The following is a 27,836-nucleotide window of genomic DNA, read 5'->3' as shown; positions in this document are numbered from 1 at the left end:
CATGACTGGAATAGTATTAAATACCGGTACACAATTTATTATACATGATATCATGTATTTCCATATATTTATTTTGGAAATACACACTTTGTGCACACGCGGTCAGGTCATGCTGCAACTGGGTATGCGACATACGACAGTAGATTTCAGGCTGCATTTGCACCAAATTCCGTCATAACCCTATGACCCTCCAGTTGTTCACTTTCTTTGGAGGGAGCAATCCCCTACTTCTACCATACCTAGACAAAAATGCAATATGAAAAATCTCACAACAAAAAAACTTGAGCTTTATTGCCTGCAACCCTTGACAACTGAAAAAACTGAATGATGAGGAGCTTTATTATAAGTACCCAGTTACTTGCCTTGATAATGCACTAAAACAGCTTTAGTTGTGTCATGCAATGGCAATTTGGCATAGTTGTAGACTACTAGCAGAAGCGGGAAGCAGCTGACACGATGACTACGATAGGCCTACCGTAACTTATATACTTTTTCACTACCGATACGGTACCTAATATAGGATGCAACCTAGTTCGTACCCTGAAAAGATCGAGAAAAAAAAATAAAAAATGCGGAAGTCGCTGATCGCAGTTTCCGCAAACATTTTAAAATTTCCCCCCTGAAATGATAGCACAAAGCCGAAGTCGCTGATCGCAGTTTCCGCTAACCGTAACCCTTACCCTAACGCTAACCTTCGCTCATTGCAGTTTCCGCAAACATTTTTCCGCAGTTTCCGCTAACCCTAACCATAAAGTAATCTATGCTCTAACCCTCGCTGATCGCAGTTTCCGCAAACATTTTTCCGCAGTTTCCGCTTACTCTAACTCGGCCCTAACTCTAACAATCGAGTGATCTAGATTATGCTCTCTAACCAGGGCCGGATTAAGGTTTTATGGGGCCCTGGGCTGAGCTGAAAGTGGGGGCCCTTATCAAGTGACATTTTTCGCTAAAAATTAATGGTGGAGTGGGGCTACGATACGGGCCCAGTTGCATGTATCGGTTTCACGGAGTCCCAAACAGCAGACCAGTGGCGTAGCCAGAGAAAAATTTTTGGGGGGGGCGAAATATTTGATGAATTGAAGAGAACAACAAAGTGTTTGATTTAAAGCCATCGCTACTTGATGTGCAGTGGCGTATCTTGGTGGGTTGAAGCAATAAAAGTGGTAGGGGAGTTAGAGCGTGCCGAAGGCACGCGTATTCTAGGGGGGTCCGGGGGGATTCTCCCCCGGAAAATTTTTGAAAAATTACACTCAAATAATGGATTATAGCGCTTTCTGAAAACACTTTTAGGGTAATATTTGTATGAAATTTATTAGCAGATAAACAGCTATTAACTTATTAAAGATAGCTCTTACACACGAACGGGCAAAAACTGCGGCTAAATAAGAGAACACCAAAAATTCAGCTACACAAAAACTCAATAACTACACAAAAACCCAACAGAGTAAGCCATTCTGAAATTGCTTCCACAAGTTAGTTCAAAGAAACGTAAATCGCGTAAGTTTTGCGCGATTTACGATTTGCAAAATTTATTGGTGTCTTTCTGTGTGTCTGAAACAAATCCTTGGGGGTGTTAAAAGCTAGATGTCTTTGAAAACGATATAAATTTCTACAAACTTTATTATATTTTCAACAAAGGGCTCAACTTCGAAATCCAAACTTGGAAAATTTGGGGGGCATGGCCTCTTTTGCCCCCCCCCCCTGGCTACGCCTATGCAGCGGATCACCTTCTTGTTTGCCCTCGGCTTGCCACCCGGTGCAGTAGGTGGACCTGTCAGTGTATAACTCCGTTGCGGAAGAATGTGTCAATCTGTGGTGTATCAACGAACTTTAGAAGACTCGATAGAAGAAGAAGAACTGCATTATATCTAACTGACCATCTTGTAAGTTATCAGATAATGTCTTCAAAACAAGAAACCATCTAGGAATTTTGGATGGACTTGCCAACGATGAGTAGACGAGACGAGCCATGAATAAAGGCTTTGCAACAATTCAAAAAGCTCAGCGGCAGAACGGCATGTTTCTACAGGACATTTAGGATACCGATTAAACTAAGTGAATGTGCTGTGCAAGGGACATAATGAGCTACACTACATTTCTCGCACAGAAGAGCTCGAAGACCGTTATAGGCTACTTGCCACTCATATTGGCAGCATTATCATAACTTTGACCCGTAATCCGTACCATTTTCGGATATGAAAGTATCAAATAAATATGTTTTTTGTTAACAAAACGAAGAAAAATTGAATAACTGGGGCTGGGCAGGGGTGCTGCAGCACCGCAGCACATATGGGTGAGCCGCCCTTGCTTGTTTGAGATACGAATTAAAGCAGTAATCTCCAGCTGTGCAACTAAAAAAATTAGTAGATTTTTTTCTTTGAGGTGGGGGCCCCCAAAAGTGGGGGCCCTGGGCTTCAGCCCAGTCCGCCCCCCCCTTAATCCGGCACTGTCTCTAACCTTAACCCTCGCTGATCGCAGTTTCCGCAAACATTTTTCCGCACTTTCCGCTAACCTTTACCCTAACCATTGAGTAATCTATGCTCTAACCCTTGCTGATGCCGCGATTCTGCAAATATTTTTCCGCAGTTTCCGCTAACCCTACCTAACCCTCGAGTTTGTTTGCGGAAACTCCGATCAGCGAGTTCGGCTTTGTGCTATTAAACTGCAATCAGCGACTTCGGCTTTTTTTAAATTTTTTTCTCGATCTTTTTTTCAGTTCAGTTATTTGTCACAAACACAAACATGAAAAGAATACAAAGTATACAATAATAATCGGTTGTGTGTCATATGACGAGGAGACTGCGAAAAGACCAGGGTACGAACTGAGGGTACAAACTGTTCAGGGTACGAACTAGGTTGCACCCCCTAATATAGTCTTTTGCTGCTTCTTGTCTGTTTTTGAATATATTTGTACCAGTTTATATTTGTACCGTATACTATTTTTCGCAGCAGACAAATATAAGGTTTCTCTCTCTCACTATAGTCTATAGGTACGGTTGGCTACTGGATTAAAATAGGGTGAGTCATTATTACTACAATTTAGTGAAACATTTATATTTTGCTGGAATATTTTTTATCATTTCATTATTTTGAAAAAGACAAGTGGTCAGGTCACTGAAAACCTGCTATGAGTTACTTCGTGAAGCATGAGTCAATGGCCCACTAATACTATCTCTGTTCCACACTTACTTGCACCAACCAAAACATGTCAGAAAACTTCACAATTTTAATGATAACAGTGATAGCCAGAATATGCCGGTAGCAAATTAAATATAAAAGCACTTACAAAACCATGAATGACGCAACTAAAGCATGACGCTGGTCGGACATTCAGACTGACCAGGCTAGTTACACATCAAAGAGATAATGATAATGACCGATAGTAACCTTAATGAGGCCAGCCACAGAGATCGTAATTGGCCAGTGGCTTTGCTGGCAATTTTAAAAGATCAGCTAGCACAGTGTTGCCGCCATATATCAAGAAGTTTTCTTACAAGAAAATTACATTTTTACTTTGTCTGTTTTATTTTCATATAACTAACAATCAATCAAGAGTTTATTTGCCAGAAACAGGAACAGTACATGTTTGAAATATGCACGTTGTACAGTACATACACTGCAAGAGTTGTACAAAGTTTCCGTCCTGACAGGGAGACAACAAGACGAGTCCGCTCTATTAGCTCAGTGGTTACGCGCCGGCTCAAGATCACGCGGCGCAAGTTCGACTCTCGGGGTGTGCGCTTGAGCAACGTATTTCAGGACTGCTCACCGTTCAGCGGCACCAAGTGAATGGAATAGTTACTCGGTAACAACAACACTTCAACAATCGAAAAATTTCACTCTGCCAATCTCGGTAACTGGCCCTGCGTCAAAGCCTCCACAAGCAAGCGAAACTACCAGGAATAACCAATCAAGGCTTTGTCAGTTCGAGGATAAAGATTCAAAACTAACCAACAACCAACCATGCTGTTGCGGGTTCTATGTTTTTTTTTTATTGTTAGTTTATAATCCCTTGATGACAGCAGGACCGCTGCTGGCGTAACTACGCTCCGATAGCACAACGGTAACGAAATGAGTCTCAAGGAATTTCTTAATTTGTAAGTTCGAATTGCAAAATTTAAAACACCAACTTTTGAATTGGAGTTTTTGAAATGAAGCGATTTTGAATTTGGAAATAAAATAATGTGTGTAAAACTTGTTTGTGTGGAAGTAGGTTATATAAAGCACTTTTAGATTAAAAGAAGAGGCAAGTAATGACGTAATTTAAAATTTGCAAATTTCAACAATATGTTGACGACTATAGGCTACAACAACAAAAGGGAACTCATGATAAGATTTTGTCACAGACGTGAACTGCGAAGATATTGAATAGTTCAGTTGAGAAGGAGCGATCTTCCTGGCGTCAGCACTACCTGACTACTCACTATAAAACAGCAAGAAGCTCAAGTTGTCAACCTCCACGTGGTGAGCACTGGATTCGACTAATGACAACAAACCGACAAGTAGCAAAGAGAAAGCAAAGCTTATCTGAAGCAAACAACATGCAAATGGAGTTGCAGTCTCCGATTAATTCCGACCCCGATCAAGCGCCCTTATTAGGGCGGACATCAACGAATGTCGTAAGGGAAGGAATAACCTTGCTGCAGCTCAATGTGGAAGGCTTTTCAAGAGCCAAGTCTACAGTTTTAGAACACCTGATTGAACCCTTGCAACCGACTGCCATCCTGCTCCAAGAAACTCACTGTGTGGATGTTTCGCGCCTGAAGATAACGGGCTTCCAACTTGCCTCCTACACTCTTAGTAAAATCCATGGAGTTGCGACGTTTGTGCACAGTGCTGCAACTTGGTCACATGTGTCCTCTTCTGATGATAGTGACTCAGACATAGAGTGGGTCGCTACTACTATCGAGAGCGTATGCGTTGTTAACGTCTACAAGTCACCACAGACAAGATTTCTGAACGATTCGATCCCGAACTTCAGTTCCCCATGCATGTACGCTGGCGACTTCAACTGCCACAGCATTCAATGGGGTTATAACATCACTAACTCTGATGGGACAGCTTTGGAAGATTGGGCATCCCTCGTAGAGGCTCAACTTCTGCACGACCCAAAACAACCTGATAGTTTCCGCTCTGCCAGATGGGGTACCACATCTAACCCCGATTTGGCCTTTGTGAAGCTTGGCGGAATCCTCCCGCATCGCGCTGTCCTGGAGAAATTCCCTCGGTCCCAACACCGACCCTCACTGATTGTCCCATCTAACCCAATTCGACCAGTACCAACCAAATACATCCCAAGATGGAACTTTCGGAAAGCGGACTGGGAAAAGTACACCGACCTTGTAGAGCAGCAATGTAACCAGATTCCTGAAGCAAACACCGTAGGAGTGGACGCAGCATACAAAAAATTCTGTCAACACCTCATCAAGGCAGCCAAGCTATCCATCCCAAGGAGCTGCAGGAGAAATTTTATCCCAACCTGGGATAACGAATGTCAGCAAAAATATGATATTTTTATGTCATCCGAACCTGGCTTGGCAGCTGCGGCAGCCGCTACTGACTTAACAGACTGCATCAACAGGAAAAAAAGAGATAGATGGGAGGAATCCGTCGCTGGAATAGACTTCACCCACTCAAGTCGGAAAGCCTGGTCAACGCTCAACCGCCTCACAGGCAGGACCACGAAACCAAAGCCATGCCCTATAACGGCCAACTCCATAGCGAAACAACTTCTCGCAAATGGCCAATATCAAGGAGCTGATAAAGCGCATGCCAGAGCAGTGAAAAATGAAATCAACCAACTATGGAAGGTACCCAGCTCAAGCTGTTTCCTATCTACCTCTTTTAACATCTCTGAGTTAGACGCAGCCATCAAACACCTAAAAACTGGCAAATCACAAGGCCCAGACAAAATCCCACCAGAGCTAATTAAACATATTGGACCACTCGCAAGAGAGTGGCTGCGACAGTTCATGTCATTCTGCCTAAAGAAGTTGCTCCTCCCAAAGATCTGGAGGAAAGCTAACATCATAGCCATTAAAAAGCCCAACAAGCCAGCTGATACCCCTAAAAGTTACAGGCCCATTTCCCTGCTCTGTGTGCCATACAAGTTACTTGAGCGTCTCTTACTGAGCAGACTCGAACCAATCGTTGACCCAAAACTGCCAGAAGAACAAGCTGGATTCCGACGCGGCCGATGCACAACTGACCAGGTTGTCAAGCTTACCGATGACATCGAAAGTGGCTTTGAAGCCCGTGAGAAGGTGGGTGTTGTCCTAGTGGATCTTACAGCAGCCTATGACACTGTGTGGCACCGTGGTCTTACTATGAAACTATTACAACTCATTCCTGACCGACACATGGTTAAGTTTCTGGTAGAGACCATCTCGAACCGTACCTTCATACTGCATACCAACGAGGGAAAACCCAGCAGACCACGCCGCCTGAAAAATGGCGTCCCCCAAGGGTCAACACTATCGCCACTCCTATTTAATATCTATATAAGTGATCTCCCATGCACTACATCGCAACAGTATGGCTATGCGGATGATCTAGCTCTTCTATATGCTCACAGGAACTGGCATGAGGTGGAAAGAAAACTTGAAACTGACCTGAAACTGGTGGCTGACTATCTGGACAAGTGGAGGCTCAAACTGAATGCGTCGAAAACAACAATCTCTGCTTTCCATCTAAATAATCGGGAATCTTAGCGTCAACTGTCTGTCTCGCTAAAAGGAAATCCTTTACCATACACTGCAAACCCAACTTACCTTGGAGTAAAACTTGACCGGCAGTTGACCTACAGACCCCACATCGAGTCACTCCGTGCCAAGGTTACCTCGCGAAATAACCTCTTGAGAAGCCCAGCAGGAACAGGATGGGGAGCCCGAGCATCAACCTTGCGTACAAGTGCACTAGCCTTGGTCTACAGCTCAGCCGAATATGCCTCAGCTGTATGGAACCGCAGCAGACACACAAAAAAGATGGATGTGTGCATTAACGACACCTTGCGCATCATCACTGGCTGTCTCCGCCCCACACCTACTGCTTATCTGCCAACTTTGGCTGGCATTGCTCCTGCTCATGTCCGTAGGGAAGAAGCCTCTCACAAACTGGCTCTACATGCGAGACTCGATCCTCAACACCTTCTCTACAGTCACTCCCAAACAAATGGACCAGTCAGACCTCAACGCCTATCAACAAGGCGCCCATTCCATCGATATGCTACACAACTTGTGGATAAGAACTTCAGCTGCATGGAAACATGGACCCAAGAATGGAACGAGCTGCCACATATCCTTCCCCAGTTTTCAGTTATGCCAGCACTCTCCATCCCTCCTGGAGCAGACCTCTCAAGAAAGGCATGGGTCACATTGAACAGGATCAGATGTGACGTTGGCTGTACTGGAGCTAATTTGTTTAGGTGGGGGTTGCATAATTCGCCGATATGTGTCTGCGGAGCGGTAGAACAAACAATGCAACACATACTCCACGAATGTCCCATCTTACTACCCCCAAGTGGAATCACTGGTATTCGACAACTGGACCCAACTACCGTATCTTGGCTGCACGAGGAGGCATTGCCAATCTAAGCTACTGCAAGTCAAACGAGAGAAGAAGAAGAAGAAGCAAGAAGCCCAACCTCATGGGCGAAACTCGTGTCTATCGCTGAGTTCTTGCTATACACTCGACTTCCGACATATTAAATAGTTATTACCGTACTTCACAGCAAATTAAAAGTGACGCTATTTCTTAAAACTTGTTGTTGATGAAAGCACCGATTTGACGTCATCATGTAACGTTTTGCTAAAACGGAGAAAATTCAAAGCCATATGCAAAATCGAATCATTCGCACAATAACGTTTAGCAACAGAAGAGTAAAACTTTCACTTTGAACCTTACTTTCAGGAAATTACTGAAGTAGCCTACATTACCACGGCACGAGAGGTTTTCAAAAAAATAACTTTCACTTACCGTAAGCTACGTAGTGTCAGCTCAAGAAAAGGTCAAGGCAGTTTGAAATTCTTAGTCCCAAAAATATAGAATTATTTACCTTCACAAAACCTTTCAGAAATCGGACTACGAGTATAAAAACTTTCACGAAAAAATTTAAAATTTATAATCTGAATAAACTTTAGCCTAAGCCTATCTGTAACTGTTTTTATTGTCACAACATTGACGACTGTTTCGCAATTATTTCAGATTGAACATTGTTGGTAGGCTACTACGTAGGCGTTGCCCACTACTCACGAACTGGTGTTACGTAGCCTACTTACTGTATTTACGGAGGTCATCTTATTAATTGCATTGAAGCATTCATGTCGGCCAATAAACTGACTGGTTTTGTTAAAGTATGAAATTATAAACTATGATTAGGCTTGCTTTTAGTGCATTTGTTTTGTCCTTTATGTTAGCAGGTAACAATTGTTGTTTTTCCAAAGGTGTTTTGTCTTCTTCTTTGTTTTTTTTTTCTCCTACTACTTTTGTAGGCCATGATAATTCTTGATTGAATAAAACCACAAGAATTCTTTTGACTGTCGCAGCAGTAAGCAACATTCTGTTTTTATTTTACTACTTCTACCATCCCTATTTTTACAGAACAGCCTATCTTGTTTTAATATAATGCCGATGCTTGATATTTGTCACATTAAAAACACCGGAAGCAGCTGACTCGATGAGTGATATAGTCTTTCGCTGCTTCCTGTCTGTTGTGGTATCTAAATTGTTATGGTGATTTTTTATTCGCATTGTATATATTTTGTACCGTAGCCTATAGCCTACTATTCTCGCAACAGACGAAATAAATGGTGTCTCTCTCTCTCTCTATCCCTCTCTCGATCAATCGCTATTGAACAGAATCATTGGTGAAAGCTGCGGGTGGAAAGTTATTGGGTGGAAAACAATTTATCAATGATTTTTTTCACAACAAGTGAGTTTTTGAAGGAATGCAATTATCACAAGAGAAAAACATTTTGCACATGGTTGAAAACAATAGATTCTTCTATTGTTTTCAATTGTTCTTCATGGTTGAAAACAGTAGATCTTCCAGTGGGGGCTTTGGGGGTCCTCCCCCAGAAATTTTTGAAAAACAATTCCAATTTGGTGCGCTCTGAGAGCATTTCCAAAACAAATCAAAAATAAAAATCTGTCAAATTGTGCTTCGCTTATGTGGTGATCATACCAGAGCCACTATATACATAGTCTGGAAAGTCATGTTTTAAGGTTGTTGTTTACAGCGCCACCTAGGAGAGCTATGGTTAAATCACAGAATCTGCTTGAAAGGTATGCAAATACAGGCATATTGTCTACTATCAACAGTGAAACTGTGGATGATATTGTGGTTGCAGACTTGTTTTTAACTATTGTAGAATGTTTAGGATGTTAGATACAGTTATTATCTAGAAAAATTCGTTTGGTCTACTTTTCTGAGGCTTAGTTTAGCATGACTACAAGTAGTTAAAAGATGATGGGAGTTTTCAAATTACTAAGGAATTGATTAGTTTATAGTTTGAAGTAGTGGTCTTTAAAGTTCATAAGTTTCAATGTACCAAGTAGGGTATATACAGCAGCTTACTAATGGAAGGGTTTAATTACTAAATATTTGTGGAAGCTTTAAGCTGAAGTAGGCTTGAAATTAGTACCGTAATTGGCAGATGCTACTTAGCCAGCATCATTTCCAAAAACATTGATTGATCAACTAATTCAGTTGACAGTTATTTAAAAAAAGTGTATAAAAATACAACAAAAAGTTGATAGGTTTCAATCTGTGATACTCAAAATAGCCACTCCCAAAAATAATTTGTAAACAAAGAGGATTAGCAAGACAATTTTGAGTAGCCTAGGCTACTGTACCGGTAAGTATGCAGGTTCAGTAATTTAAAGCAACAATGTCACAAAGGTTACAAGTCCTGAGATTTAACTTAAAATTAGTTAGGCTGAGGGAAGATACAGCAGAATCAGATACCGTAACGTGTTCCATATTTGAAGAACCTGGTTTGCGACATATATAGCATCTTAATTGATTACGTACAGACTGGAAATTTGATTGAATGGACCAGTTAAGGCAGTTATGCTGACAAAGGTTACCGTATGTTTTGTTTATTTCCTTTGTGTTGTATTTTCCTATTATCTTAACCATGCCGTTCTTTGAAGATCAATTAGTCTACTTTGAGACTACTAGCAGACACTAATGCATTAACCGGTTAACCACTACCTTTGTTAGCAATTATCTTTTGTTGTTATTAGCATTACAGTTCATAATCAAATGTTGTACTCTATGTAGGGTTGTGAATTATCTTAGTTATGATTATTTAGTTTGATAATGTTCCAAGTTACGCGTAAATGGGGTGGAATAAACTGCTGTTTACCACAATGTAACAACACTACAACTATGGGATTTTGTTACTTGTACAAAGTTCCAAGTGATGAAAAGAAAAGGTTTTCTGTTTCAACAGCACAGTGGGAAAAACAGTTTCATCAGGTTAGATCAACACAATAAAATAGTATAATTTTATGCCTTATGTTATGATGGTTGACATTAGTAAAAATTAAGAGCTTATGCCTAATGAATCACATATTATGTTTTTTTTAAATTTGAGCAATAAGCACATGGTGCTCACTGCTACTTTACTCGTATATTGAGAAGATTCACTAATCTAGCATCCCTGTGTAGTGTGTATAGTTGATTAGTGATGAACACGTGTGCTAATTGTAACATACATTGCTAAATGTTATTTATGATAGGTTATTGATTTTCAGATTTAGTTGGGGATGTCAATAGAGAGAATATGCTACTAAGTAAAGCTTCAGATGCTCTTCTCGTATCGTCCTTACCAGCAATAATTCGAGAAACGTCTGCTACTGGCGCAGATTATGTACCATACTTGCAAGAATGAAGCAGGATCCTCTTGAACACTACTTCGGTCGACAGCATCAAAGAGTTGCATGTGATACCGCGTCTACAGTTCGAATGTTTAGCAGTACCGCCAAAAGTTTAGATATTGTAAAGCACTCTGCAGTGAAGGGATCTAATGTTGATAGTGAACATTAGACTAACCACTCCGGCATACTGCGCTTTACTCAAGACTGCATAAAACAGTGATTGAAATTGGCACTTTGAGAATCTGTACCGTACCTACATTGAAGGAACTCCGTATCTACAATGCATACTGCATATATCCGGTACAGTAAACCTCACATATAACATACAGTATGGGTATATAAACGAGAATTTTAATCCGCATGGTTTCTTATACTTTTTAGTTCATTCGAATGAATGGGGATTATAAAAGTGGTTTACTGTACTTTCACTGCAACTGCATCATCGCCGCATTGGCACCCTTCTGTGTACTTTTTACAGTATTTAAGTTACGGTATTAATAGAAAGCCTATTTTATTCTTTATTAAAGTAATGTGCTGTGAAATCAGCTTGAAAAGCATGCTACGATGTTTATTGTACAAATCAAAAACGGATAACAAAATACAACAGGAATCCCCCTTCAATGTTTGCTTTTAGAATTGTTTATACATACTTTTCGGAGTGCTAAGCCTACGAAGTGCACTGTTCGGCTTATGCGATTGTTTAGCTGTTTTGTTTCTACCATGTAAGAAGTCTTGTAGTGGTAAGTAAAAATATGACTCCTCATACGCATACAGTACTTTTTTTTATAAGTACAGTTTTTTTTTATTTCTGACCATCACAGCGAAAACAATACATGTCAACATAGCAAGGGTCTAGAAAAGTTCTTCAAAAGCGCCATCATAGAGGTTCCAGTTAATGGATTGCTGTATACCTTCCACAGTCCAAGTCCGGCAATAAGCTTTCTTTACAATACTCATGATATGCATTAGGCAGATTAAGGTTGTTGATTTCATTGGGCAATATGTCAGTGTAATACCCCACTTTTCGAAGAAAATTCCCCTTTCATAGGCGAATTTCCACCATCCAAATCTTCATTCAACTGTAAAATACAAATAAATTCAGTAATGCACCATCTTCATCAAGTGCCATTAATCTCTCCGAACTAATGTGACCATGTGATGCCATTGTTCTTTAGCATACCAGTAATGTAAAATAAGTCACGTTCAATTGCTATATATAGTATGCAAAAAAATGGCATCCAAAGAAGAACGTTCATTACTGGTACCTCAAAATGTAAATATAGCTCGAAATTATTGAATTAATACACTTCTAAAGTAGCACCAGCATAATCGTGTATATTGCATATTATGCTTTTGAAAGCTAACTTTTTCGACCTGAAGGCCCTGAAGCAGTTAAGTATTTCATTGGTTAGATTTCCAAATTTCATATTGATAATATTATTATTACAATTTATTTGCATCACACCAATAAGTCCATAATAATTACCATACATGCAAAAAGACAAAAAAAAATACAAGAATAATCACAATATAATAACCCGGTTAACAGATAATGCTGTTGCGGAGAATTGTTAACCAGTAAGCTTTAGGTTTAGATAGTAATAACTATATTTGATTGAATAGTATTTTGCATGTATACAAGTCAAGCTCAACATACCTCATCGAAAAATATAAGATGTTCTTCACTCATGTCTTGAAGAGCTTCCAAGCATTGTGACAACATTTTAATGACTTTTAAGAATTGTATAATTGTAAACCTTTTTGTACACTTATTGCTGCATTGTAAGAAATATATATATATTATATACTGTATTTATGAACATTCTCTATTTGTATTAAGCATATAAATTGTTTTCAAAATCAGGAATGACAGGCACACAAGTAACATGCTAAAATGTAACATATCCGAAATATTCAAATTGTCAAAATCAACAACTTGGCAGTTCATTTTAAATATGTGAATTAGTTAAGAAGTTGGGATGCAACCTAATGCCAAGTTGTTGATTTTGACACGTTATGATAGCCTATAGGTATTTTGTAACATATGTCAAGCAGATCACAAGCAATTAGTAACGGTAGCCACTTCAACAAGAAAAACTTCAGCCATGCCACTGAAACCTCAAGCAGTCATAAGCTATGTTTTCTGTGATGTGAAAAAGGGCGAAAAGAAGATGATACAAAGCAAAGTAGTGGTTAACCGGTTACTGCATTAAACCAGTGTTTGCTAGTAGTCTCAAAGTAGACTGATGACCTACAAAAAAACGGCATGCTAATAAAAAATAGGAAATTACAATACAAAGGAAATAAACAAAACATAACCTTTGTCAGCATAACTGCCTTAACTGGTTCATTCAATCAAATTTCCAGTCTGTACATAACCAATTAATTTAAGATGCTATGTCGCAAACCAGGTTCCCAAAATATGGAACAAGTTACGGTAGGTATCTGATTCTGCTGTATCTTCCTTCAGCCTAACTAGTTTTAAGTTAAATCTCAGGACTTTTAATATTTGTGACATTGTTGCTTTAAATTACTGAACCTACATACTTACCGGTACTCAAATTTGTCTTGCTAATGCTCTTTGTTTATAAATTATTTTTGAGAGCGGCTATTTTGAGTATCACAGATTGAAACCTATCACCGTTTTGTTGTATCACTAAATAAAACAACTTTATAGACCTTTTTAAAATAACTGTCAACTGAATTAATCGATCAATCAATGTTTTTGGAAATGATGCTGGCTAAGTAGCATCTGCCAATTACGGTACTAATTTCAAGCCTACTTCAGCTTAAAGCTTCCACAAATATTTAGTAATTAATCCCTTCAATTAGTAAGCTGATGTATATACTTGGTACATTGAAACTTATGAACTTTAAAGACCACTACTTCAAACTATAAACTAATCAATTCCTTAGTAATTTGAAAACTCCCATCATCTTTTAACTACTTGTAGTCATGCTAAACTAAGCCTCAGAAAAGTAGACCAAACGAATTTTTCTAGATAATAACTGTAACTAACATCCTAAACATTTTACAATAGTTTAAAACAAGTCTGCAACCACAATATCATGCATAGTTTCACCGTTGATAGTAGACAATATGCCTGTATTTGCATACCTTCCAAGCAGATTCTGTGATTTAACCATAGCTCTCCTAGGTGGCGCTGCAAACAACAACCTCAGGCAGATTTGCCATTGACTTTCCAGACTATGTATATAGTGACTCTGATCATACATCCATTTAATGTTTAGAAGTCATGAACAATCTTAATTTTAACGTTGCAGGACATTGCAGTGTTAATTAGGCTAATTGCTTCTGTTGCATTTCCGAATTCCAACTGGTTAACACATTATTAGCTACTATCTAGGGCTAGGCTAACTCTACTGCAATAATTAAAAGCAGTTGCTTCACAGCTTTATCCAGTGTAGGCTACCTATTGTACTGAGGAGGCAGGAAGGCCGAAACGGTGTGCCACTGTCTGCACTTACGAATAATAAGCTTATGTAGGCTGATTCTATCTGTTGATTCTGCAACACAGTCGGCTACCATCAGGGGTAACTGTTATGGAGACTGACATGAGATTTTATACAAGAAATGCAGTTTCTCTGCGGTCTGAAATATGTCTATGACATCTTTTCGCCTTTATGATGCTGTGCTGTGTGCACCGTGACGAGAGACCATTATGACAAGATAGTTGAGCGATTGTACGCATTGACGTCACTGGGAAAGCAACTCTAACTATAACACATCTGATTGGCTAAGCAGCTGGTGTTTTGCAAAACGAGTGAGGATTGGATAAAACGAAGGCGTTTTTTGACGTTTTTGAACTTGGGGAAAGCAACTTTGAAAGTTGATTTCCCTGGAGCCTCAGTGGTGGTTTCTGACAGGAGCGTTTGCGTTAATTGGCATTTATAAAGACCTCTAAGTCCTCAGGACTTAGACACCTCTAAGTCTAAGTCCTCACCAAACCGCAAGACATGCGGTTTGGTGAGGACTTAGACTACTCACAAGCGTTACGAGTAATTCTAGTCACAAACACAGTAATTTTCAAGTTAAAATAGACGTGATAAAAATAATAAGAAGTTAAACCTAGAATTCAGTCATTGTATTTTGCATAGTTTTCGCTCAGGTAAGCACTGCTTTCTTGCTTTCCCCCACCGATCGTCACTGTTGATTGATGTTAGTTTGAAAAAATAAAAAGTTTGTGTGAGCATTGAAACTTATTTTCATAATTATTCTTATTAATTTTTTTGTTAAAATTTTGTTGAAGAATCTAGTGTACTGTCACAGGCCCTTCCCCAACTTGATATGCGATACTGTACGCGCGAGTAGATCAAAGTATAATGCACAATTTTTAAAGTCTCTATGTTGACATAATTTCTTAGTTTGGTAATGCCCAATGCCCACAAAAGGCTGGTAGCTGTGATTGACAAAGTGAAATTTCTGATTGTTGAAGTTTTGTTGCCGGGGAATTATTCCATCTATTAAGTGCCACTGAATGGAGAGCAGTCCTTAGAATACGTTGCTCAAGCGCATACCGTACCTCAGGGTGTGCGCTTGAGCAACGCATTTTCAGGACTGCTCTCCATTCAGCGGCACCTAGTGAATGGAATAATTTCCAGCAACAACACTTCAACAATCGGAAAACTTCACTTTGCCAATGTCAATAACCGACCCTGCGTCAAGAGCCTCTACAAGTATGCGAAACTACTAGGAATAACCTGTCAAGGCTTTGTCAGTCCCAGGATAAAGATTCAAAACCAAACCAAACTTCGAAAGTCGAACCAGCACCGTTTGATCTTAAAGCTTCTTCGTTCACGAAGTCACGCGCTAACCAACTTAGCTAAAGGGGCGGATTATATTTGCTTCCCAGTTACGGGAAACTTTCAGCAGTTGTAGGTTGCGATTTTGTAGAATCCTTTGCTTTTCTATTATTTTGAATCAATTTTAATAGAATCAATACTAATCTTCAGTTCAGTTAAAAACATCCGGCAACACTGACAATGCCTGACAACTTGACATCACAAGTGACAATGGGTAGGGTTAGCCTATAATGCATATTTACTTAATCTAAATATTAATCATTAAATATAGCAAATATAGCATCACTCAGTAAATTCCAGTGTGCTACCAATCAACTGATGGTTAGTTTCGATGTAAAGTCATTATTCACCAATGTTCCTTTAAAAGAAACTATAAACATTATCGCCAATTGTATTTTTTGCAAGATCAACCCAACCAACCACCTATCAAAAAATAAATTTTTATAAAATTGCTGCACATAGCCACGGAAGGTATGTTTTTATACAAAGACAAATTATATAAACAAATTGATGGTGTGGCAATGGGCTCGCCTCTGGGTGCAACGCTTGCTAATTTCTTTTTGGCACATATTGAAAAAAAGATTTTTTCTGAAACTGATGTGAACTGCCATCCTAAATTGTACCTACGTTATGTTGATGACGTTTTTGCTATATTTAATGATGATAATTCTTGTATGCAGTTTCTCAACATTTTCAACTCGCAACATCCTAATATAACTTTCATGGTAGAAAAAGCCAACCAGACCATTCCCTTTCTCGATGTCGAAATTAAAATCAATAAAAACAAATTTGACACTTGGGTTTGGCGAAAACCAACAAATACCAACCTCCTTCTCAAGTTTAATGCTGTATGTCCTTCTACCTACAAATCTGGATTAATTAATTGCCTGCTCAAACGAGCACAAGATATTTGCTCTAATTTTGATGATTTTAATGTTGAAGACAATCGTTTACGGTCTTATTTTATTGCGAACAACTACCCCACATGGTTTTTCAATAAAGTGCTGAGGGGGTTTTTGGATTCACGTTCTATGCACTCTCAAGCGGACAAACGTGAATGGAAAAACTTTCTTACAGTTCCCTTTGTGGGTAAAGCATTGAGACGCTTTGTCAGCTGGGTTTTTTTTTTGGGTCATTTTTCGTTCATTGACCGATTTTTTAGCAAAATGTCCGAAAAAAATATAGTCAATTCGGTCAAAATGTCCGAAAAAATGTATAGGCCTAGTCAATTGACTATATATGACCAAAAATGACTAAAAATGACCAAAATAAATATAAAATGACCGAATTTTTTCAAGTTATTTCGGACAAATGACCGAAAAGTCTCAGCGAAAAAAAAAACCCAGTTTGTCAGTATAATAATATGTCAAGTTTTATCAAAATGAAGTTCAACGTGGATATTGTTCCTGTGTATAAAACGTTCAAAGTTGGCTATTATTTTCAACTTAAATCTAGGACTCCCTCCTACTTGTGTTCAAATGTCGTGTACAAGTTCACTTTTTCGCATGACGCGAATTGTACATACATCGGTATGTCTACGTGGCATTTGGCCACGAGAGTGAGGGAGCACTTAGATTTAACTAATTTGAACAAGCAAAGTGCCATTAAAGATCACATATTCGATTGTCATTTGTCAAACATGTTCAAATAACAAACCATCTTTGAAGTCGTTTAGAATAATGCGTAAATGTTCCACCGAATTCGACACTAAAATCCATGAGGCTTTGCTAATAAAATCATACAATCCTCGCCTCAATACACAGTTGTTTGCCTCAGGCGCTTCTTATTTACTCAACATCTTTTCTTGATGCATCATGATGCGTCTTTGCCTAGTGTAATTTAAACGCCATGTGATGTGCCTTTCTCCTATGCTCTACCATTTCTTTTTTTGCATTTCGCTTTTTAATTTAGTGTTTAGATCAGTTATTCATTTTCATTGTAGATATGTTAAGCAGTTATTTTTTTGTTACTTGATAAGGGCTAACGTATGTATGGCCGAAAACGTTTGTAGCTTATAGTTTATGTTCAATTTTAATGGATTATGTTAAATGCCGTGTGGTTTCTTGGTTGCATATTAGGGTGTGCCACTTTGTAACTTTTTTTTTCATAACCAAGGTCTCAACCCATTTTGGGGTTCCTTTTAGGACCAAAAACTATCCCAAAAATTTTTGGGGAAAAATATTCGAATTTAGTGGCGCCACAGAGCACTTCGGGCAAATTCGGAGCAAATTTGGCCAAAATCGCTATATCTGACTGACCGGTAAGGATAGAGAGTTGATTTTAGGCTCTATTGAAAGGTAATCATCATGTTTCTATATGCTTTAAAAGAACATTTTTCTCTAAAATAAACAGAAATTAAGTTATTGCCAAAAAACTGATTTTTGCTGAATTTTTGAGCATTTTTACTGTATTACATAGTATTGCCTTACACTTTGTATAGGTTTTAGCAGATTGTTTTATTGGTAGTTTGGTGTTATACATTACATGTAAGTGAGTTTATTCTTATCAATGTATAGTAATTTCGTTCTCTTCTCTGGATCATATTGCCCTTGCTAAGCTAAGGCTTTTCAACGAATGGTACTATGTAAATAAAAAAAATAAGCATGTTTTTTTTACTAATTAAAACAAAACAAGAAAGGATCATACAGTACAGACGATAAAGAAATTTACAGCAGAGTAACAATATCTTAAATTACAGTCCAGATAAAGTGGAAGCAAGATCAGCATTTAGCAAAGTTTCTTTCTTTTGGTTCGGAACCAATCTTCTTACTTCCAGGACTTTTTGAAAAAGTGCAGATTTCTGCGCCTTGTTCTGGGTTAATTTGTTATATGTCTTTTCTAATAAAATTGCCCTTTCTGCAAGCGTCATTGACTACATGCATATGCTCAAGTGAATGTTTAGCAGCTATATAGGAATCATTTTTGCTCCATGTTCTAGCATGATTTTCAATGAAAGCACAATCTAACTTGCTCCTGTGTGGAATGAGCCAAGAATCTGGTCCAAACAAATTATTCATGTTGGTTGACATTGTCATTTCTGCCAGTGTGACTATTTTTTCCAAGTTTTTCAACAATAATTCTGAAGCCGGTTCATATTTTAGCAATGTTTTACAACATTTTTCCTTTTCTTGCACAGACGGTAATGCAGAAAACAATACCAAAAATACAAATAGTTCACTAAGATACCACAGATGTTGCATAAGGCGGTGTATCATTGCTGCAATGAACTTTGAAAAAGATTCTGGAAGATCATTCTTTTTCTTAAATTGAAGAAGAGTTTTAAGCAGATGGAGATCGTTATATGGAGCATCAAATGGAACAGGTGCGGTTATCAATGCAGGAACATGAAATAATATCAAAAACAAGGAAAGAGGTCTATGTTTGTTTGCTTCTTCCTCTGTAATTTTATTGAGTTGAACAAACTGAAGAGAATACAGAGAAAGCTTTAACTCACACAGTAATTTGGCCATCCATCGTGCATGGCTCACTGCACCAATGCTTTTGATCACAGGGGCTATCATGCCATGGGGATATGATGCAAGAAATAGCAAAGGATACTCAAGAACCTCTTGATAGTTATCCTTTAGTGGGAGGTTTTTTAATGCATTTGTTGCAAATTCAACAAAATGTTTAACATATGAGTCAAGGCTTCGGCTAAATGTTAGAAATGGAAACTGGTCATTTACTCTGATGTTTAGCCAGACATCTTTCATAATTTTGTAAAGGCCAGTCTCAGGAGAGCTTGATTTAACAAGAACCGTTTCAGCAATATCACCCACCACTCTCTCATAAATATGATGACAATATACATGCAACAATTTCTGACCAATATGATTTTCCAGTCTAATCATTACTAGTCTGAACAGTCTAATTACTAGTCTAACAGTCTAACTTGTTTGGACCAGATTCTTGGCTCATTCCACACAGGAGCAAGTTAGATTGTGCTTTCATTGAAAAACATGCTGGAACAAGGAGCAAATATGATTCCTATATAGCTGCTAAACATTCACTTGAGCATATGCATGTAGTCAATGACGATGCAGAAAGGGCAATTTTATTAGAAAAGACATATAACAAATTAACCCAGAACAAGGCGCAGAAATCTGCACTTTCTTAAACAGTCCCAGAAGTAAGAAGATTGGTTCCGAACCTAAAGAAAGAAACTTTGCTAAATGCTGATCTTGCTTCCACTTCATCTGGACTGTAATTTAAGATATTGTTACTCTGCTGTAAATTTCTTTATCGTCGGTGCTGTATTACCCTTTCTTGTTTTGTTTTAATTAGTAAAAAAGCTTTGGTAGAGAGTTTGCTTTGTTGAACCATAGAGTTACAAAGTTGTTGAACCATAGAACAAAGTTACTTTGTTTTATTTCTCTTTAGTAAAAAATATGCACATTTTTTTTATTTACATAGTACCATTCGTTGACAAGAGAAGAGAACGAAATTACTATACCTTGATAAGAATATACTCACTTATTAACATGTAATGTATAACACCAAACTACCAATAAAACAATCTGCTAAAACCTATACAAAGTGTAAGGCAATACCATGTAATACAGTAAAAATGCTCAAAAATTCAGCGAAAATCAGTTTTTTGGCAATAACTTAATTTCTGTTTGTTTTAGAGAAAAATGTTCTTTTAAAGCATATAGAAACATGATGATTACCTTTCAATAGAGCCTAAAATCAACTCTCTATCCTTACCGGTCAGTCAGATATAGCGATTTTGGCTAAATTTGCTCTGAATTTGCCCGAAGTGCTTTGTGGCGCCACTAAATTCGAATATTTTTGGGATAGTTTTTGGTCCTAAAAGGAACCCCAAAATGGGTTGAGACCTTGGTTATGAAAAAAAAGTTACAAAGTGGCACACCCTATTGCATAATGTCTGTGGTTTTTAGTTGTTGGTGTCAAATTTGCTATTTCATTTGTATGTAGCCTACATGTTTGTGCCAACAATAAAAAACATGTATAAACTATAATTGCAGGCCTCGAAATTCACGGCGGGCACGGCGGTCATGTCCGCCGTCACAGCATGTGATGTCCGCGGAAGTACCATCTAGATCGGTCATATTTGTCCGCCGAAAAATAACACAGGAACTAGCGATACAAATCGTCATTGCATAGCACGAACAACTGTTGCGAGAATATAATTTCCCGCACATTCTAGCGCGCATCTAGAAAATGAAAATACTGTATGATATCCTTAGCTTCCACTCAAGCAGGAAAACTTTCGATTTTTACGTTGCTTCAACGATTGATGACATCGAATCAGCGTAACAAAGGTGAATTCTTCGCTAAGAATCGATGGGAGTACTGTACGGTTTTTCTACAGCAATCACGCGCGACTTAGTTCAAGTCTTACGTCACAATGTCTGGCTTTGATCTCTTGAGTAATATTGATAAGGCAAGGTTGGTTACAAAATTAGATTATACGAGTAGGCTATTACAGCAAGATGCAGCAAAATTTGTTAAGTTTTGGTATTAAAGTAAGAAAGAAAAGGTCCAGGGAAAATAATTCACTTTCGCTCACACGACACGCAAAAATAAACCTAAAGAAAAAATTCTAGTGAAACTTTGCACAGCAGAAAATAGTAGCGTTAGTGTAGAATTTTTCCGACTCGTGCCCAGAGCATTGTGACGCATGAAGCTACACGACCTCGTTCGGTGGAAGTTAATCAGATATGCGGCATATTAAGCAGCTACACGGCGCTTTAACTCTTCAAGCGCACGTCGTTGGTCTTCTCAAATGGCGAAGAATTATCAAGATAAACTGATTAAGCATGACGATCGACGCTAAAACTCGTGTGTCCGCCGTGAGACTTAATTTGTCCGCCGAGATAGCTGCTCAGACCGGACACGTTTGTCCGCCGTCAACAAAAACGAATTTCGAGGCCTGTAATTGTATAATTGAGTTAAGCATTAAGACAATAAATTTTAGCCAAAAATCACTAGACAATTAAAATCATAACATATTGATTGAATTAATCGTCTTTCTTGGTTTGAGAAAACTTGTTGACGGCTTAAACCCCGGTTGTGCATACTTGTAGAGTCTTCATCCACTGACAGTGACACAGGCCCCATAAAAGTTTGAAGTTTTTGCTTGTTAAAGTGCTGTGAATTATTCCATTCACTTGATGCTGCTGCTGCATAAAGAGCTGTTCTTGATGTGCGATGCTTAAGTGTACGGAATGGCCCATTTCGGCTAGTCCGATTCGGCTGGTTCCCTATTTGGCAAATTTTTAAAAATCCAACCATAATCTTTCTGTAATCCAACAAAATCCTTAAGTAACTCCAACAAACCAGCCGAAAAAGACTGCAGCCGAATCGCACCAGCCAAATAGTAGCAGACCCTTAAGTGTACCCCTTGAAAGTTTAAACCAGCTTTACCTGGTCTTGTTTCGTTTGAGCACTTCACTAACTGAGCTATCAAGTCGGACAACTTGTAAACACTCTTCATTGTACCATAGTGGTAGTTGGTCAAGTTGAGTGTTATAAAATATTTTAGTGAGAATGTAATGCTGTGCATAAACGTTTGGATTGCAACAACACTACACATCAATCATAGGAAAAGAGATAAATTAGCATGCATACAGTGGAATTTGCCTAATTTATACCCTAAAGGAGATTAGAAAAAGGTGAGAAATAATGCAAACTGACAAGTTCTACTGTATTAAAAATGACTTTTATGTTTAACACCAAACCTTTCATTGTTAACCATCTCGGCAGTTTAATAAGAGATTGAATTATGCTACAGGTAGGTTTTAATTTGCCTTGTTATTAAATTTTACTAACTAAACCCAATATCTACATTCAGCAAAACTGACAACACATAGGCCATTGTTTAGTTGTGAAATTTAGTTAAACTCGTCACAGAGCGACATGGAAGTTTTAGCAAGATGCAGCACCACCAAGGCTCGGGTGGGGAAGTTGTCGCTTTTCCACCAAGTTGTCGATACCCCGGTATTCATGCCAGTTGGAACACAGGGGTCAATGAAGGGGGTAACGCCTTCTCAGTTGAAAAACATTGGAATTCAAATTATTCTTGGAAATACCTATCACCTGGGAAACCAGCCGGGTGAAGCGACCATGATAAAGGCGGGAGGGCTGCACAAGTTCATGGGGTGGGACAGGGCTCTTTTAACCGACAGTGGTGGGTTTCAAATGGTGTCATTGATAAAATTATCACGACTCTCAGAAGAAGGAGTAGAGTTTGAACACCCACGTGATGGCACCATCATGATGCTATCACCTGAGAAGTCGATGGCGATTCAGAACGCAATCGGAGCTGACATCATGATGCAGCTGGATGATGTGGTGAGCAGCACGGAAACTGATGAGGCACGATTCAAGGAAGCTACACACAGATCAGTGCGATGGTTGGATCGATGTCTATTTGCTCATAAAAGGATCAAAGAACAGTTCTTGTTTCCAATAATACAAGGAGGTTTGGATGAGAACCTCCGACGTGAATGTCTGCACGAGATGACGAATCGTTCCGTGCCTGGGTATGCGATTGGAGGTCTCAGTGGCGGAGAGTGCAAAGATGACTTTTGGAAAATGGTAACAATCAGCACGGATGGATTACCTCAAGACAAACCAAGATATTTGATGGGAGTCGGATACGCATCGGACCTTATTGTTTGTGTAGCGTTGGGTTGTGATATGTTTGATTGCGTTTACCCCACTCGGACTGCGAGGTTTGGCTCAGCCCTGGTCCCTTCCGGACAAATTTTATTGAAAGCTTTATCTTACGCGAAAGACTTCAATCCAATTGACAAGGAGTGCAAGTGCACAACATGTCGGACATACACTCGATCGTATCTTCACATGCTCTTCCGCTCCAACCATCCCAGTGCTTGCCACATGGTTACCATCCACAACCTTACCTACCAGTTCAACCTCATGTCAGCCATCCGTCAGGCAATCCTCACTGACAATTATCCCGAATTCATCACATCATCTTTTTCAAAACTTTACAAAAATCCGACGAACTACCCGCAATGGGCGGTGGACGCTTTATATTCAGTTGGGGTGCAGCTGAGATGAAGCAGCGCAATCCGATGCTCGCAAACACCCAGTTCATGTGCTAGTCATGTTTTTAAGTCCAACTTAAACTACTAAATCATGAAAGTTTTCTATCCCCTTTTTAAATATGGCGCTGTACTAGATTGAAATTTCCATAACTGAAACCTTAGGCCAGGGGTGGGCAACCTTTTTGCTATCAGAACTATCCGCACGTTGCCCACCCCTGCCTTAAACCTATATTATCCTCTGTTGTACATTGTAGTCGGTTTATTTCAGCTCAATTATCTGAAAGTTAAATTGCAACTCACAAATTTGAACATCCACGGCTACTCCGCAGTTTGACCGTAGAAAGAGCCCACTACCATGATCTGAGCCACATTGAAACAGGCTTCTGCCTAAGGATTGTGTTTTATAACGTCTACAACTGACGATCATACTTTTTGGGCCCTTTCGCGACTTCAAGTAGTTCAATCTGTTTTACTTTGTCACACTACACTGATAGACCGAATGAAAATTGCTTGATTGCAGGCTGCAAAGCTCACCATCATACGTTACAAGATTGCCAAATAACTTCCTTGTATTAACATCTTACTATGTTCGCTGTCCAAGTTTTTGCTGCATGAATGGAACATTTCCTGAGCAACTGTGCATGGGCGTTTTAAATTATTCGAACTCTGCCACTTCTATTCATCGATGTGCTGGAACATCGCAGCTTGTGCTGTTTTCATCTGACAATCAGGGTCGGCGCAAGACTATTTGCATCCCAGGCAAGGTTAAATTTCTGCGTCTCCGTTTCACTGTATGAAGTGGACGATAACAGCTATGATTTTTTTCGGTTTTTGTAACTCACAGTGTTGTTGGTTAAATTACTTTACAGTGGTAAGTAGCAGTTCACTAATACAGCTTAGGCGACGTCAAAATACCACTTGTCATATGTATCCATTTGCAAGCTTTGTTACCAATTTCGTCATCTTGAGCGCTCAAGCATAGCCAGGGGCGCCGGAACGATTTTTGACTGGGGGGGCAAGATTACAAAAAAGGGCACTTTTGTTTACTAAAAGGCCAATTTTTTTCAAGTTTTAAGATAAGATATAGCGATAATGCTAATCTATCAGCTCACTATGTAGGCTATTGAGTAATGATAGCCTACAAGTGTCCGGTATACAAAGAAGGGCATCATGCTAAGTTATAATGATGTAACCTACTGTTAAGCCTTAAAGCAGCCTGCGGCCATTGCCGCTAAGTAGTGCTTGAATGACTGCCGGTGCTACCTCCTCAATCGGCCAAGTTTGGCCGCCGGTCTCTTCTAGCCAATTATTTAATTTCGCAATAGAATGATCGTGGATTAACTGTCGAAAATATGTAGTATCAAAGAGTGACGCAAAATTAGGTCAGCGCGTCATAATCGCCACTGTTGCATTGTGCGGGAATATTTGTTATTGATGGAATATATCCATCTGCGATCACCAGCGCTGTAAGTCTTGTTTGTATTTCCCGACGTTTATTTTAACAAAATCTTAATCCAAAGTGCTAATTTACATGGGCTGGAAATATTGTCGTTTTTATGTCGATTCAATGTTGTCGGACATTGAATCGTTGTTAAAAAGAAGAACTAGGTTAGTTGACATCCGAGGGGAAAACATTTTTTGATCAAAAGTTATTTTGCAAAAATTATGCTTCTTTTAACCCTTTGAAGGTTGGGGGGGGCTGTCAATTCAACTTTTTTGTATCAACAGTTGTATCTCTAAAACCACTGAGGCTGCGACTATGAGATTTCTTGACTTTTCCTAACTTTTATTCACCTCTATTGAGCTGAAATTTTGAGCAAATAAAGGTTATAAATTGAGAGATATAAGGCATTTCTCAGCACATCCTCTGAAATATTTCATATTCTATTGTTCAAAATTTTCCCACCAGCTGGATGAAAGCAATTAATTTGGCCCATGTCTCGTTAATCACATGATTTAAATTAAACTTATGTAAAAAAAATTTAATCACAACATTGCAATGCATGTTTTTCATTACTTTATCAAAAAATACCAAATAATTCAAACGTCATAAGTCACATCAACATTTCAACGTATATAAGCAGATCTAAAATTTACATAGTTTTAATTTTCGGATATGCTCTGCGTGAATAGTTTTACAAAGTGAATCCCAAATTTTGAAACCGTGCATCACTCCTAAAGCATAAGAAGAATCGACAGCCCCCCCCCCCCCCAAACTGAGCAAGACTCCAGGAGCCCAACCGCCTAAGGGTTAAGTTAGTAATGTCCTTCACATCATTGAAATACTTGTTTTATTACCTTGCCGTCATCGTCAACACATGTCGAACGTTGTTTTTCGTTGCTAAAAAGAATTCTAGAGAAGTGGCGAACTTTTTTAAAACCAGCCACATTGGAGACACTCGTGCGAGTGTCGTTTGAATAGTACTGGATTACAATCCCGATAAAGCAGTTATTGTAAGAAATATTCTGTACCTACCAAATATTTCTTCTTAGTGTGGTGGGTCTTGCTGATCGTTCGATGCGAGAGAAACCCAAAATAAAGCTACCTGATTACTAGAGAATCTACAGGGGCACAGCAATTAGTACTACCGAATTCCTAACACTGTACCAGCCGAGAATCTACAACCGTACCATTGAGATCAGGGATTTACTATAAGTGACTCTGCACCAAACAATTTACAAAAAAATATTGACCAGACCACACATCCGAGCGATCCAACACCGACGATCGAAAAGACGATTACAACTCATGGCAGATAAAATGTACGAGAAACAGAGTTGCCAAATACAGGGTCAACACACTAGGTGGCGGTAAATACACAAAGAATTAAGATACAATGTGCGACCGCTGTTTCCAACATTCCCACCCCTGAAAGCGGCAGTTAATAATGGCGCTTTTAAAACTAGAGAAACAGCACCAAAACCAAGAATTTAATGTGTGACAAGACACAACATACTCCTTAACATAGCCTACAGTATATTAACATAAACTAACATACTTACAAAATGAACATAAACAGTAGCACAAGTTGGTAAAGCAGCCAAAGTTTACTATCTTGCGTCACTACTGCAAGATGTTAATTGAAAAGGAAGATAATAATTGAAAATGATGTCATAAGACACAAAATAAACACATAAACAATGACACAAAATAGCAATGCAGTACGGTACTGCTATCTTTGCATTAGTGGCACAAAGCTGCAAGACGTTGATTTAAATTAAAGCAACAATGGCGCCTTTAAAGAAGCAGTCACAAATTAAATGGTGTACCAAAAGGGAACCCTAAATAAAGAACACAAAATGGAAAGCAGCATCGCTATCGTAGCATCAAAGGTACAATGATATTAATGCTGCATGATATTAATGTAACAAAAAAAAGACTAACAAACGAGAGCAGCCGAAGCAATGCGTGTACTACACAGACCTACTGACTTATTTAAAACAAGAAATCACATAACAGTCTGTACTTATGGCTATAGCGCTTGCGCTGCAAACAGAAACTAATAAAAAATGTTACACTTACACTACTCCTACAATATAACAAACGATGCAATATAACATAAGCCTCACAAGGCAGCCAACACAAATGTCTGTTCATTGATTGATAGCGCCCTCCAGCAAACAAATCTTTCGAATGTCTCATGAAAGTTGACCCATCCGCTGTGCGCACATGTACTCATCTCACAAGCCCTACGCCTACATTGTCTGGTAAAGTTTCAAAATAATGAAATCCGCGGGTCCCCTTAATTGTGGATGCTTCTTTGAATCGATTACACTGGTCAACAAAAACTTTGTTGCATTTTCAAATTCACTTGATTTTGGGTAATTTTGGGGTGCTGAATCCGAATATGACGTTGTTTTTGGTCTAAAAGCTCTAGATTTTTTGCAAATTTTGATTTTTTTCCTTTTTTTGAGTAAAAACTGAATATTTTTCAAAACAATTATGTTTTGAGGAATAGGAAAAAAAACATCTTTTACGACTGAAATAACTGCTTAACTGTTTTGTCTATAGCTTAGATCTATACTTACTGATAGAAATGCACCAAAATATTGGAAAAAACATTACAAAATCATTCGAAAAGCGTCGTGAACAAA

General features: G+C 38.8%; 1 protein-coding gene across 1 annotated transcript; it reads left to right on the top strand.

The window, feature by feature from the left end:
• The first annotated feature begins 22,527 nt into the window (after positions 1–22,527).
• Positions 22,528–24,617, top strand: LOC145783119 (queuine tRNA-ribosyltransferase catalytic subunit 1-like). The gene has a single exon (XM_082594897.1). The coding sequence runs from the start codon at positions 22,588–22,590 to the stop codon at positions 23,752–23,754; it is 1,167 nt and encodes a 388-aa protein (XP_082451023.1). The 5' UTR covers positions 22,528–22,587; the 3' UTR covers positions 23,755–24,617.
• The last annotated feature ends 3,219 nt before the right edge of the window (positions 24,618–27,836 follow it).

The sequence above is a fragment of the Aplidium turbinatum genome, chromosome 14 (genome assembly GCF_918807975.1).
Source record: "Aplidium turbinatum chromosome 14, kaAplTurb1.1, whole genome shotgun sequence".
In the NCBI taxonomy this organism is placed as follows: Eukaryota; Metazoa; Chordata; class Ascidiacea; order Aplousobranchia; family Polyclinidae; genus Aplidium; species Aplidium turbinatum.
The sequence above is the reverse complement of the archived record's forward strand: the minus strand, read 5'-3'. Positions and strand labels throughout refer to the sequence as shown.

Coding starts and splice junctions, on each gene's coding strand:
- LOC145783119 (XM_082594897.1), top strand. CDS start 22,588: ATGGAAGTTTTAGCAAGATGCAGCACCACCAAGGCTCGGGTGGGGAAG.